The sequence below is a fragment of the Schistocerca serialis genome, chromosome 3, assembly GCF_023864345.2.
Source record: "Schistocerca serialis cubense isolate TAMUIC-IGC-003099 chromosome 3, iqSchSeri2.2, whole genome shotgun sequence".
Classification (NCBI taxonomy): Eukaryota; Metazoa; Arthropoda; class Insecta; order Orthoptera; family Acrididae; genus Schistocerca; species Schistocerca serialis.
The window spans coordinates 895,700,361-895,715,117 of record NC_064640.1 but is presented as its reverse complement, the minus strand read 5'-3'; the positions used below and the strand labels follow the sequence as shown (position 1 = coordinate 895,715,117).

The window sequence follows — 14,757 nt, the reverse complement described above, 5'->3', positions numbered from 1 at the left end:
TGATGATATTGTAAATTCTGGTTTCATTTCAGTGAAGCTGTGGAAGCCCACATGTCCATTTCACCTGTAGTATTTGAGTATGTTCACCCTATGTTATTTTTGAAGCAATTGTTGTTACAGTTATTAATCAAAATGCAGCTGAAAATTCACATTCATCCTCGCCATTCATGCAGTACAGATAGCTAGTGTGGTTGATGGTTCAATTTTATGTATGAGAGAGATTTCATTTAGTGTTGGACCTAAGAAATTGTCACATTATCTATTTCGGAAATGAACTATGTGATGTGAGTAGCTATATATCCAATAAGAGGCCAAAGCAGGTGTTTTTTTTACAAAAGACACAACATTAGGATATTGTAAATGATGTGTCACAGTAGGCTGATTTGTGGAGGAACAGGGTTTTGAAGACAGAATGCAACACTGCTATGCCAATAAACCTTCTGAAAATGATAGAAACCTGAGTTTATTTTATTTTTAAGATGAATGACAGCCATCATTTGAAATGTGTTACTATCTCAGAGTAAGTATTGTAACACTCAATACATATTGATAGCACCAATCAAGATACTGTAAAATATAATTTTTTAGCACTAATTGAGGTAAAATGTGAAACATCATCTATACCAATTACAGTTATTATTATTATTGTTGTTGTTGTTTTTGTTATTATTAAGCAGGTTAAAATTATTCAATGATTTTGTGGATATAACTCATAGTAAGTGACTATGAATAATGAAGTTCAAAAAGGTCCATTCAGTTGATAACTGTTAGTTTGAGAAAATCCACTGACTGTCCTCAGTGAATGCAATAACCTCATAATGCTCTGAAGGAAATTAGCATGTTTGGGAACAGATTATTAGAAATATACACTGCCTGACAAACGAAGTGAGGCATTCAGTAGGTGAGGAGGAAACAAAACAAAACTTCATGGATTGAGAGGGTAATGTTATTTTAGTGATTATAAAATCAAGCCAAATTTTCAAAGAACTTGGCACTATGACCCCTGTTATCAGTATGATATTGCACTCTGTGTGGCCTGGACACATGAAGTAAACTGTTCGGAAGGGTGTCAAAAAGCATTTGTATCAGACAAGCTGGCCACACAACTGTTTGAACTGGTCCTAAAAATCCTGGATACTGGCACTGGAATGGAATTGACATCTGAGCTGGTCCCACACACATTCTATTGGGGACAGAGCACAGGAACTTGCTGGCCATGCGAGTACCTCAACATCATGCTGACAGTTCATAGATATATGTGCCATCTGTGGACAAGCATTGTCCTGTTGAAAAATGGTACCACCCTGCATGAACAGTAACTCATGAGGATGCAAAATGTTATCTCAGTTATCATCAGCCATGTCCTGAAGTCATTCCCGATGCCTTCCCGCACTTTGATGCCACGAGTAACACCGCTGTGCCTCTCTAAAATGTTGGAAGAACAGGACCTCTACGCTGGGATGCAGCCAAACTCGCCAGCAGTGGTGATCTGGGGAATAGGGAATCATAATTCATCACTGAAAATGTGACGTCATTCGTCAGCAGCCTTGCTTCCTGGCCACAGCATCACTCCAGACAGAACCATTTCTGTTGTGGTGTTATCGGCAGCCTGTACATGGAATGGTAATTTCCTAGTCCGGCAGCTGCTAGTTTCTGACTATTGGTGCAAGAAGATACAGAATGTTGCTTGGAATACATTACCGATTGCTGGATAGCAGGCAATGATCTGAAGTGGTTACAATGTGCTTGGTGCACAATACGATGATCCTCCCTTGTAGTGGTCAGATGGGGTCATCCGGAACCTTGACATTGAATATTCCTGCCCTCACGTTGCCATGCAGTCCAACATTGGACCACTGGCACATCAGTCCCCCCCCCCCCCCCCCCACCTCCCTCCCCCCAAATCTGGATACGGCACAGTTCCGTCAGCTGACCAAACTGAGACCCACAATGAGGCCCCTTTCAAACACCTCCAGGTCCTGATAATACTGTCTCATATGTGCCATCTGCATGTCCTTCACAGTGATCACTCAACATCTGACATCATTCATGCCCCTTATATACCTTACAAACCCTGGTAACAGCCCTAAACACAAATAACACTGATGCACTCTGGTGGGCATTATACTTGTCACAGAGAACTGCAACTCAAATATTTACATACTTACCAATAGTGTGTATGTGTACAGAGTCACATTGACATCTGACCATGTCTTCTGAGTTGATCACTTCTTTTGTCAATCTATGTATTTTCTTTCAAAATTGTTTTCACTGTATTAAAAAAATAATTATGTTGTTAATGTCTTCATTATAGTCTGTATACAGATGTTTTCAAAATATTTTTTATGCTTTAGTACACTATGTTAGTGCATGAAAGTTTGAAACTTACATTTTATGTATGTGAACTGTTAAACTATTTTGTTACAGAACTTGGATGAACTTCTTGATCATAAATCAGATCTCTCAGAGAAATTATGTCAGATAGGTGACTCAATTGTCTACAAACTGGTCCAGTGGACGAAACGCCTTCCTTTTTACTTGGAGTTACCTGTAGAGGTGAGCATGAAGTTTTACACTGTGTGATTCCATAAAACTAAGGGTTTGTTAATCTGTTATTTTTGTACTTATGAATTTTCTTCTGAGTCATAGAAACAAGAGTGTCATTGTTACAGAATTCTAGCTTTATTTTTTATAAAACCAATGCTTCTTACCTTGTTGTCCAATGTACGATTCACCTTCGAAAGATTACCTTGCATAAATTGAGAATTAATGTTAATTTACCATCTGGCGGTGACTGTAACAGCTGTCTTCTTAGCAAAGAGAAAATTAATCAATATTAGCTCTGGCTATTCTATTTCAGTGTGAGATGCTTTCAGCAAACATTACCATAGTTGAAAGATGTGAAAAGATAAAAATCTTAGCTCTGACAAGAGATGGAACCAAAGGCATTTGGTTCCTTTGTGTGTGTGTGTGTGTGTGTGTGTGTGTGTGTGTGTGTGTGTGTGTGTAACTAGTCGCCTCTCATAAAATGCTTTAAAAATGTTAAGCAAGATATTTTAATGTAGACATCAGGAACACAATTCATAGTAATTTTCAACAAAGCCTAGATAACTTACTGTTAATTCAGTGTCTTATCATCAAAGTATACTCCCAAGAACTTGACAAAATTCGGGTCATCAGACGGAAGCTTGGTATTTAAATTAAAAGCAACCTGCTGTGTTTTGTTTTCCTTAGTTAACATTCATTTACTCTAAACCAATAATATGCTTGTACAGTTGTATTACTGACACTTTTTTGCAGGCTATTAATGTTATTACTACAGTGGAGGAAGGATATATTGTTTACATGTAACACTGTGTTGGATCTCGTTAATGAGGATAGGAATCATTGTCAAAAACAAGACAGGTTCCAACACAGATCCCTGTGGAAACGTTACATTGATTTGTTCTATGCTAGATCTCTCTCTACCTACACAGACAGCTTGCTTATTGTTATCTAGATGAAATTTTAAAAGTTTCATGTTGTCATATCTTATATCATAAAAATCCAGTTTAGACATTGCTTATATCACAAAAATGACCTGGACAAAGCCTTTGTCCCAAAACACCTGAAGGACATATTAAACTACAGAGTTTACATTGGAGTTCTAAAACTGTTTTATGATGTATTAATTATTCTTAGATTTTCAAAATAAAACACACAACTGGTTGTAAGTTACACCCTCCAATCTTTTAGAATATCTGTATCTATGGAAGCACCTCCAAAGCGTGAAAAAATCAGTTATCTCCCTCTTTTGGAACCAGCTATTACCTTCTTACACAAGATGTTCTGGTAGAAGGTAGAATGTACTTGTAAATAAATTAGAAGTAATGGAGATTACTAACTGAATAGCTGAAGCATTGAGTTGATTCCATTTTGGCAGGTGGACTGCTGTTTTGATTGGGGTGGGTGAGGGAGAAAGAGGTGGGAGACAGGAAGATGGCCTAGGGATGGGTAACTAGTGGCTTGGAGAGTAGTAGCAGGTCTGCTGGCTAGGAATGCAGAAGGGAGGGATGTCTGGTGCATTGACTAGGCATGCAACACAGGGGTAACTGATAACTGAGCTGGTGAGGTGCTGTGCGTAATGAAGGTGATGTGGAGGCATAGATCGGAGGGGGTGACAAGATAGAGGAAGGGAAAGCTCTGGTAGAGGGTGTGGGGACAGTGGATTAGAGGTGATTGAGGCCAGTAGGGTTCTGGGAGTGAAGGATGTGTTGCAAGGATAACTCCCATCGGTGTAGGTCAGAAAAACTGGTGCTGGAGGAAAGCATCCAAATGGCAAGGGTTGTGATCCAGCCATTGAACTTGAGCATGTTGTGCTCAGCTGCCTATTGTGGTCAACTTCGTTCTTAGCTACAGTGTGGTGGTGGCCATACATTCTGGTGGACAGCTTGTTGGTTGTCATACTGGCAGCAGCTGTACAGTGATTGCAGCAGCATTGGTATATGACATGGCTGATTTCACAGGTGGCCCTGTCTCTGATGGGATAGAATAAATTTGTGATTGGACTGGAGTAGGAACTGCAGAGTGGGTGAATTGGGCAGGTGTTGCATGTTGGTCTCTCACAACAAACACTGACATCCCAAGGCACAGGTTGGCAATAACAGGAAACTCCCGTATAGTGAATGCCTTTGAAATGTTTTAACAAGTTTCCTTTCGCTGCTCGATCCTAATCATTTAAAAAATTAAGATTGGAATCATGTGACTGGCTAACATAACTTCCATGTTACAATATAAAAGAACTCTATGGTACGGACAATGATGATATTAATTTTTAAGATTATAGATGTATTTAAGATACTTATATTGTACATGTAATGTTAACACTAATTTTAATACTTTGATTGCAGCTGTATCTTGATGCCACTGAGAAATACTATTCTAGTGTATGTGGTCAATGGCAGATAAAGAATCTGAATCTTTCTCATGAAGTTTTGGCACTATGCATGTGCTTTGGGCTTCATACAGAGCATTTACAAAAGTAGAACTGATGTACACTTCACTCTTCATCATTCACTTTAAACAAACTGACAGACATTAAAACATGACATTCACTATTTAATGATTATGATAGTGCTACAAACAATATTGTGAGATTGCTAACGTTGATAGGGACTGTACACAAAACGTGATTTACCCATGATCTTACAAATTCCATCAGTTCATGACTAGAACTTATTTTCACCTAAAAAGTACTTTTTTATAACATGCTTAGCTGTAAAACACTATTTCATGTAACAGACTGAACACCTTCTTGGAGATATGTGTTTCGGTGGGGGGACTTCCTCACATAAAGTTAACTTTCAGTAGTGACATAGTAAGACTCTGCTGTCTCCACGTGTTGCAGATTTGAATTTGTTGTAAACTGGATAATTAGACCCAAAATGTTTATCGATGATGATGATGATGATGATGATGATGATGATGATGATGATGATGATGATGATAATGATGATACTTGTAATGTTCTTTTACCTATCAGTATTCTTAAGTCCACTCCCCTTTCTCACTAGACAAATTAGTATTACAGTATTTTTAGTGTTTCTCCTAAAATGAATTTTTTATCTGCTGCAGGTTCATACGAGGCTCTTGACTCACAAATGGCATGAATTGTTGGTTCTAACAACATCTGCGTATCAAGCAATGCATGGAGTTCATAAACTTGCTAACGACAGTAGTGAAGCGGACTTCACTCAGGAGGTCAGTTTTTAATGAATTGTGACATGCTGTGCTTTTTTTTACAATAATGATTATTATTTGATAAAGCAAGCACATAGTTACATGGATATACTAAAAACCAATGAGATTACTGTTATAATGTATTTCTTTAATGCAAAAACTGAAAATAAGAGACAGATAAATTATACTTCAGTTCCATTCCTGTATAACTGTTTGGAAGGAACTTGAGGGGAAATTAAGGCTAAGCACATGTATATGTTGTAGTGCGTTAAACACTAGGTGATGGATTTTCTTGTGTCTTGTTGCAGTGGTCTTAACATTTTCTTAGCCTCATTAATTAATTTGAACAATGAAAGAAGTTTACTTTTTTACAGCAAACATATTTTGCCTTTTAATTTAAAGCATCTTCAGTTATGCCAATGGTATCTTATATTATACTTAATGAATGAATAACTGAATGGATAAAGGACACTCACTTGTTGGCATGTTGGGAGGTTGATCATACGCAGACAATATATATGCAACTTCCTGGCAGATTAAAGCTGTGTGCCAGACCGAGACTCAAACTCGGGACCTTTGCCTTTAGCAGACAAATGCTCCACCACGCCCCGTCCTCACAGCTTTACTTCTGCCAGTACCTCATCTCCTACCTTCCAAACTTTACGGAAGCTCTCCTGCGAGAGAGCAGAAGTAAAGCTGTGAGGATGGGGCATGAGTCATGCTTGGCTAGCTCTGTTGGTAGAGCACTTGTCCGCGAAAAACAAAGGTCTCGAGTTCGAGTCTCGGTCCGGCAAACAGTTTTAATCTGTCAGGAAGTTTCATTATCAGCACACTCTCCGCTGCAGAGTGAAAATCTCATTCTGGAATATATGTGCATTTTGACTTTTGCTTTTAAGTGCTAATTTCAGTCAATAGTTCTTAATACTAAGGCTTTTTTAATATATATATATATATATTTTTTTTTTCAAAATACAGATCTGCAGAATGACTATATGCAGTTGAAGCGACTGCAGCTTAGTGTGCTAAAGATTAAATGGGCATTGTTTTCATATATTTTGTCAAAATGTAAGAAGAATGTAGTTTCAGTATAAATCCAAGTTAGTGAAATATTGAACAGAACAATATCCTTTGTGTCATTCATATTAAAGCATCACTTAGAACTCACAAAGATTTACAATTACATCTTGAGATATCCCAGCTCTTTTACATTATTGCAGAACTACACTGCTTTCTATTCAGCAAGAAATTATCATATATTGCAAGTCTTTATTAACATGGTTACTGAGTTGTTGAAGGACTGCATGAACATAGAGATTATGTACCAACTTCATTTACATTACATGGTAAGAACTTTCCACACTGAACAGAAGCGTACTGCAAAAGCCAGCAAGCCAGTCCAGCTTGTAAACCATTTTTTCATCATCTAGATATGTTGTTGTTGTTGTGGTCTTCAGTCCTGAGACTGGTTTGATGCAACTCTCCATGCTACTCTATCCTGTGCAAGCTTTTTCATCTCCCAGTACCTACTGCAACCTACATCCTTCTGAATCTGCTTAGTGTATTCATCTCTTGGTCTCCCTCTACGATTTTTACCCTCCACGCTGCCCTCCAATACTAAATTGGTGATCCCTTGATGCCTCAGAACATGTCCTACCAACCGATCCCTTCTTCTGGTCAAGTTGTGCCACAAACTTCTCTTCTCCCCAATCCTATTCAATACTTCCTCATTAGTTATGTGATCTACCCATCTAATCTTCAGCATTCTTCTGTAGCACCACATTTCGAAAGCTTCTATTCTCTTCTTGTCCAAACTATTTATCGTCCATGTTTCACTTCCGTACATGGCTACACTCCATACGAATACTTTCAGAAATGACTTCCTGACACTTAAATCTATACTGGATGTTAACAAATTTCTCTTCTTCAGAAACGCTTTCCTTGCCATTGCCAGCCTACATTTTATATCCTCTCTACTTCGACCATCATCAGTTATTTTGCTCCCCAAATAGCAAAACTCCTTTACTACTTTAAGTGCCTCATTTCCTAATCTAATTCCCTCAGCATCACCCGACTTAATTAGACTACATTCCATTATCCTTGTTTTGCTTTTGTTGATGTTCATCTTATATCCTCCTTTTAAGACACTGTCCATTCCATTCAACTGCTCTTCCAAGTCCTTTGCTGTCTTCGACAGAATTACAATGTCATCGGCGAACCTCAAAGTTTTTATTTCTTCTCCATGAATTTTAATACCTACTCCGACTTTTTCTTTTGTTTCCTTTACTGCTTGCTCAATATACAGATTGAACAACATCGGGGAGAGGCTACAACCCTGTCTTACTCCCTTCCCAACCACTGCTTCCCTTTCATGTCCCTCGACTCTTATAACTGCCATCTGGTTTCTGTACAAATTGTAAATAGCCTTTCGCTCCCTGTATTTTACCCCTGCCACCTTTAGAGTTTGAAAGAGAGTATTCCAGTCAACATTGTCAAAAGCTTTCTCTAAGTCTACAAATGCTAGAAACGTAGGTTTGCCTTTCCTTAATCTTTCTTCTATGATAAGTCGTAAGGTCAGTATTGCCTCACGTGTTCCAGTGTTTCTACGGAATCCAAACTGATCTTCCCCGAGGTTGGCTTCTACTAGTTTTTCCATTCGTCTGTAAAGAATTCGTGTTAGTATTTTGCAGCTGTGACTTATTAAGCTGATAGTTCGGTAATTTTCACATCTGTCAACACCTGCTTTCTTTGGGATTGGAATTATTATATTCTTCTTGAAATCTGAGGGTATTTCGCCTGTTTCATACATCTTGCTCACCAGATGATAGAGTTTTGTCAGGACTGGCTCTCCCACGGCCGTCAGTAGTTCCAAAGGCATATTGTCTACTCCGGGGGCCTTGTTTCGACTCAGGTCTTTCAGTGCTCTGTCAAACTCTTCACGCAGTATCATATCTCCCATTTCATCTTCATCTACATCCTCTTCCATTTCCATAATATTGTCCTCAAGTACATCGCCCTTGTATAGACCCTCTATATACTCCTTCCACCTTTCTGCTTTCCCTTCTTTGCTTACAACTGGGTTTCCATCTGAGCTCTTGATATTCATACAAGTCGTTCTCTTATCTCCAAAGGTCTCTTTAATTTTCCTGTAGGCGGTATCTATCTTACCCCTAGTGAGATAGGCCTCTACATCCTTACATTTGTCCTCTAGCCATCCCTCCTTAGCCATTTTGCACTTCCTGTCGATCTCATTTTTGAGACGTTTGTATTCCTTTTTGCCTGTTTCACTTACTGCATTTTTATATTTTCTCCTTTCATCAATTAAATTCAATATTTCTTCTGTTACCCAAGGATTTCTACTAGCCCTCGTCTTTTTACCTACTTGATCCTCTGCTGCCTTCACTACTTCATCCCTCAAAGCTACCCATTCTTCTTCTACTGTATTTATTTCCCCCATTCCTGTCAATTGCTCCCTTATGCTCTCCCTGAATCTCCATACAACCTCTGGTTCTTTTAGTTTATCCAGGTCCCATCTCCTTAAATTCCTACCTTTTGCAGTTTCTTCAGTTTTAATCTACAGGTCATAACCAATAGATTGTGGTCAGAGTCCACATCTGTCCCTGGAAATGTCTTACAATTTAAAACCTGGTTCCTAAATCTCTGTCTTACCATTATATAATCTATCTGATACCTTTTAGTATCTCCAGGGTTCTTCCATGTATACAACCTTCTTTCATGATTCTTAAACCAAGTGTTAGTTATGATTATGTTGTGCTCTGTGCAAAATTCGACCAGGCGGCTTCCTCTTTCATTTCTGTCCCCCAATCCATATTCACCTACTATGTTTCCTTCTCTCCCTTTTCCTACACTCGAATTCCAGTCACCCATGACTATTAAATTTTCGTCTCCCTTCACAATCTGAATAATTTCTTTTATTTCATCATACATTTCTTCAATTTCTTCGTCATCTGCAGAGCTAGTTGGCATATAAACTTGTACTACTGTAGTAGGCGTGGGCTTCGTATCTATCTTGGCCACAATAATGCGTTCACTATGCTGTTTGTAGCAGCTTACCCGCATTCCTATTTTCCTATTCATTATTAAACCTACTCCTGCATTACCCCTATTTGATTTTGTGTTTATAACCCTGTAGTCACCTGACCAGAAGTCTTGTTCATCCTGCCACTGAACTTCACTAATTCCCACTATATCTAACTTCAACCTATCCATTTCCCTTTTTAAATTTTCTAACCTACCTGCTCGATTAATACAATACAGAAACCACTGCAATCTGGTATGGTAGAACCAATGGAACTCACAGCATATGTTTCCAAATGTAGAATAAGACACACTGTATCTGCTAACAAGTAGTGTTGAAATGTGTATGGGAATAGAAGAACTGTTTCTTTCAACCAGGTTTTCTATGTACCAACATCCTGTTCCTATTGGTGCCTTCTGCAACTGGCGGTACTTGTGGCTACCAACAAGTTTGTTCACTCCATACAGAAATATAATACTTAAAATGATTCTAATAACAGTAATTTTGGTAGTATTCTGTCATATATTGCCGGAGACAATGGATGTCTAGTTACTTCTGGGTACAGGACTGATGTGCAGAACTGCATACTTATATCACTGAACTCAATTTGTTGTGTTATGTTCTTATGCATGACAATGTTTTCCTCGGTAGGAATGAACACAGATGCCACAATCAACAGCTGAATTAAACTCGGCGTGCTCTATTTCTTCATTACATCTGGAATTCTGTAGATAATGGTGACATGGTTCTGACTTCTAAAAAGTCTTCAACACATTTCTACAGTGTTGCCAAGAAAACAAAATATGGTTTATGGAACATGGAACCAGGTGTGCGGTTAAAATTGAGGATAGCATCTGAAGTAACACGAGAAAGTGTGGTATCAAATTTCCTTTAATTATATGTGTAAATGACAATGCAAACAACATATTTACACTCTGAGACTGTCGACTGATGATACAGTTGCATATAAGAAGGTGATGTAGCAAAACACTGAAAGACTTGCAGATAATCAGTTGCTGGTGCAGAGACTGGCAGATTCCCATGAATAAAAATAAATCTAATGAAATGTACATAAAAAGAACAACAACTTGATATTATTTGACTACATGATCAGTGATTAGTCTATGGAAATAGTCACAATCATTAAATGTCTAGACACGTCTATATGGAACTATTCAAGGTAGATCGACATCATAAATCCTTTTGTGGTTAAAGTTGAACAATGGAAAATCCAGTTGGAATATCAACAATTATGGAAAGGACAGATTCCCAGTCACCTCGAAGATGACATGTTAAATTGCAGAGAGGCACAACAAAAAGACTGTTACACATTACGCTTTCAGCCAAAGTATTCATCAGAAAAGAAAAACACACACGAATTCACACAAACAGGCACACCTCATACACATACATTACTGTTATCTCTGGCTGCTCAGGCCAGACTCATACTGAAATGATTTGAATGGGAGCAACAGTCCATACTGGAGCAGAAAAGGGGGAGGGATACTAGGGTATATGTGGGGGACGAGAAAACAGTGGTGTCTGGTGGAGCGTGCACACCCTCGTTGTGCACTGCTCTTGCCATTGCACCCACCACTATTTTGCCCTTCTCTGCTTTCTGCTCATTTTTTTCCCTTGCCTCCCTCCCCACAACCTCAGGATGCTGGATCAGGTAGCCTTGTCTGCCATCTCTAGTCCCTGCACGCTCCACCAGGCTGCCCCACACTAACACCCAGCTATCCCTCCCCCTTCCTCGCTGCGCAGCAGATTTTTGCTTCCATTTGATGCATTTTAGTTTGTCTGGCCTCAGCAGCCAGACACAGTGGTCATGTGTGTGTGACGTGTGCCTGTTTGTGTGAATGCATGTGTGGCTTTGGCTGAAAGCTTAATGTGTAGCAGTCTTTTCATTGTGCCTGTTCGACGCGCAAGTCGCCAAAGTGGCGTCAAATCGAAAGACTTGCACCAGGCGAGCGGTATACCCAAAGGGAGGCCCTCGTCACACGACATATCATTATTGTGCCTGTCTGCAATTCAATATGTCATCTTTACAGTGAATAACAATCCATCCTATCCATAATTGTTGATATAGTTAAAGTTGATAATTTGATGTCATTCAGAGATTTATTGGAAAAAATCTTGACAGTGTAATTCACTGATGGAGGAGGTCACCTACAAAACCCTCATTCTACAATTTTTTTAGTATTATCCATCAGCATAGTGCTCCTACCATGTTGGATTACAGGAAAAATATAGAAGTCTGAAATAAGAGCTACATACTTCATCACAAGTTTGCTTAATTTGACTGAAAACCTCAAAAAGATCCTAAGACACTGAAATGGGAGGCACTTACCCTCAAAATTATGAGAGTTCACCTTCCAATATGAATCAATAAACATTACTTCCACCAACCTGATCGATCTATTTACATAGGGAGACAAGACAATTGTGGTAATAGCCCATTGTTGCGTGCACCGATACTGAGTTTATTGTATGGATTATCTCCCTATAATTCTATTAAAGCCAACTAATAACTTTAAAGAGTAGTAGGAGGCCTTTTACTCTTTCTTTATTAGAGACAATTTCTTCAAGAATTTATGGCCCAAGTATTATGTTTCTTTTGGTCTCCAATGCTTCATATAGGGAAGATTAAATGTGGTGCAGTTTCATCCCCCTCACCACATAGTCTGCACTTATGGACCTCTTTCTCTGTGCCTATTATGTGTAGATATTTCTTAAAAGTTCTAATCTGGGATGTTCCCAAACATTCTGGAATCTTCCCGAATGTTCCAGACTATTGCCGAACATTCCAGAAAATCCCGGATCATTGTGGAACATTCTCGAATGTTGTGGAATGCTTTCAAATATTCCTGAATGTTCGCGAATACTCTCAAATGTTCTATAAATTTATAGAGGCAAAACCTCCCAGCCCTTATATCTTCAGAGGCATGCCTTTCAGGTAAAACTGAGAACCCTCTTCGTAGATGAGGGATAGAGGGCTACTGTGCAATATAACTCCCTTGATTGTACAGGGGCTCATTTCTGAGTTTTAGTGACATGCACGTTGTACACTTACTTTTATAATATATATTGGTGGTTATTATCTTGAAATGTTTATTGAAACAGCTGGAAGTTGTATAGTCAGCCAGCATTTCTCTGCTCATTCCCATATGTATCACATTCACTATACTGATTTGGAATTCTGGATTTCCCAAAGGCTTCCAGTAATTTCTAGTTTTAACTTGTTTGCCCCACAACTACATCCATTGTAGCCCAAAGGTGTAGGGGGGCATATCCGGCATGGTCTCCATCCCAGCAGTGGGTGTGCCTCCTTGGTATGCAGGATGATGCCAAGAGCAATTTTATGAAAGTGTAGTGCTTTTTCCACCTTCCCTACACGTTGGTGAAGCGCTGTTTCACGATTTGCTTGGCTGATGTGTATGTTGGTATACATGTAGCGGAACCTCAGTTAACGTCCCTTCCCTAACATTAACTTGAACCTGTGTTTCTAATGTCTTTAGGAGTAAAGAGGACAGACTGATCGGTCTCATATCCTTAGCCATGGTACGATCAGTTTTCTCTGGCTTCAGGATGAAAATGACCTTCACTGTCCTCCAGCCATTAGGAATAACTCCTGCCACTAGACTAATTCCAGTCTGTATAGGAAAACAGTTAGTTCTTTTCCGGCTTGTTGCAGTAGAGCCAGAAATATTCCATCAGGGCCTGTTGACTTAAATGGTTGAAACATTTGAAATCAAAGTATCACTTGTATCACTGCAACTTGGGTCAGGTGTCTTCGATAAAAGTTAATAGTTCCAAGAAATTTCCTTAATTCAGGATAGTTGATAGGATGTGGGGGTGAGCATTACAATTTGATCCTGTCCGCTGTAGGACAAATTGTCACATGACTGACTGAGTGACCAAGGAATGTAACCTCTTTCTGTCGGAGCTGACATTGTCATTATTGATCACAACACTGTGCTTTTCTAATGTGTCAGAAATACAGCTGCGATATTTCTCATTTTCTTGGGGCAGTAGTGAGGAGACCAAAATGTGGTCAAGATATGAGAAACTGAAAGGGAATTTTAACTGAACTTCTTTTCTAAAATTTTGCCATGTTTGGGCAGTGTTTTTTAAACTGTAAGGCATGAATGGAGATTCATATAATCCAAACAGTGTTATTACAGCAATTTTGGTTACATCTTCACTTGCCATGGGAATCTATAAATACACTTTCTTACAGTCTATGACACTAAAGGTGGTTATGCCAGCCATGTGAAGTCTTGTATGTTAGATATGGGTACTGATCGAGTATTATACTTGCATTCAGCAAACAGTAGTCACTGTGAAGTCTGTAAGAACCAGCCTACGTTGTCACTAAATGGATTGGTGAAGCCCATGAACTTCCTGATGGTCTGACAATCTCGGCCCATAGCATTTTGTCTGTTATATGTTTAGCAGTGCGTAATCTATCAGGTGACGCACTTTGTAATGGTCTGGTGGTCCCAGCATGGTATTTATTCAGCGAACAGTGTTGTGATTCACTCCACATTGTCAGTTTGCATATACTGTCTGTGAGTGGCAGAGGTAACACATGTAGGGGTAGCATGCAAATTGGGAGAGTTGTACACCACACTGACATGTGCATCCTGTGCTGTGTCCCTCACCCTTTTCCTCTTCTATTGCTGGAAAGTTGGCAATAGGTGCTGCTGCTCTTGTTGCAAGTGGGACCCCTGGAAAGCTGGTTGATTCTGCTGGTGTGGATGTTGCTGATGACAGTTACGATGTTGTAACTTCTGATGTAGTAGTGAGTGAGTGGGTGAGGTGAGTTCATTTATTGTTCAAGGTCGGTTCCTAACAGATGTAATTTTTCTGTCAAGACAGAGTTTTCAGCGAGCACAGAAATATTCTCTGTCTTAGTTTCCTCGTACTTGTTGATAATATCCTGAAGGTTGGGTTCCAGAGTCTATTTTTTTGTATTTTGTAAAGGGTAGTAATTGTATCTC

The 14,757-nt window shown here is 39.1% G+C and overlaps 1 protein-coding gene across 1 annotated transcript in view; it reads left to right on the top strand.

Annotated features, from left to right (window-relative positions):
* LOC126471302 (hormone receptor 4-like) overlaps positions 1-14,757 on the top strand; it is a 223,521-nt gene that overhangs the window by 189,416 nt on the left and 19,348 nt on the right. The window contains exons 10-11 of the mRNA XM_050099423.1: positions 2,428-2,556; positions 5,614-5,739. Coding sequence (XP_049955380.1) covers positions 2,428-2,556; positions 5,614-5,739 — 255 coding nt within the window. The remainder of the gene's footprint in view (positions 1-2,427; positions 2,557-5,613; positions 5,740-14,757) is intronic.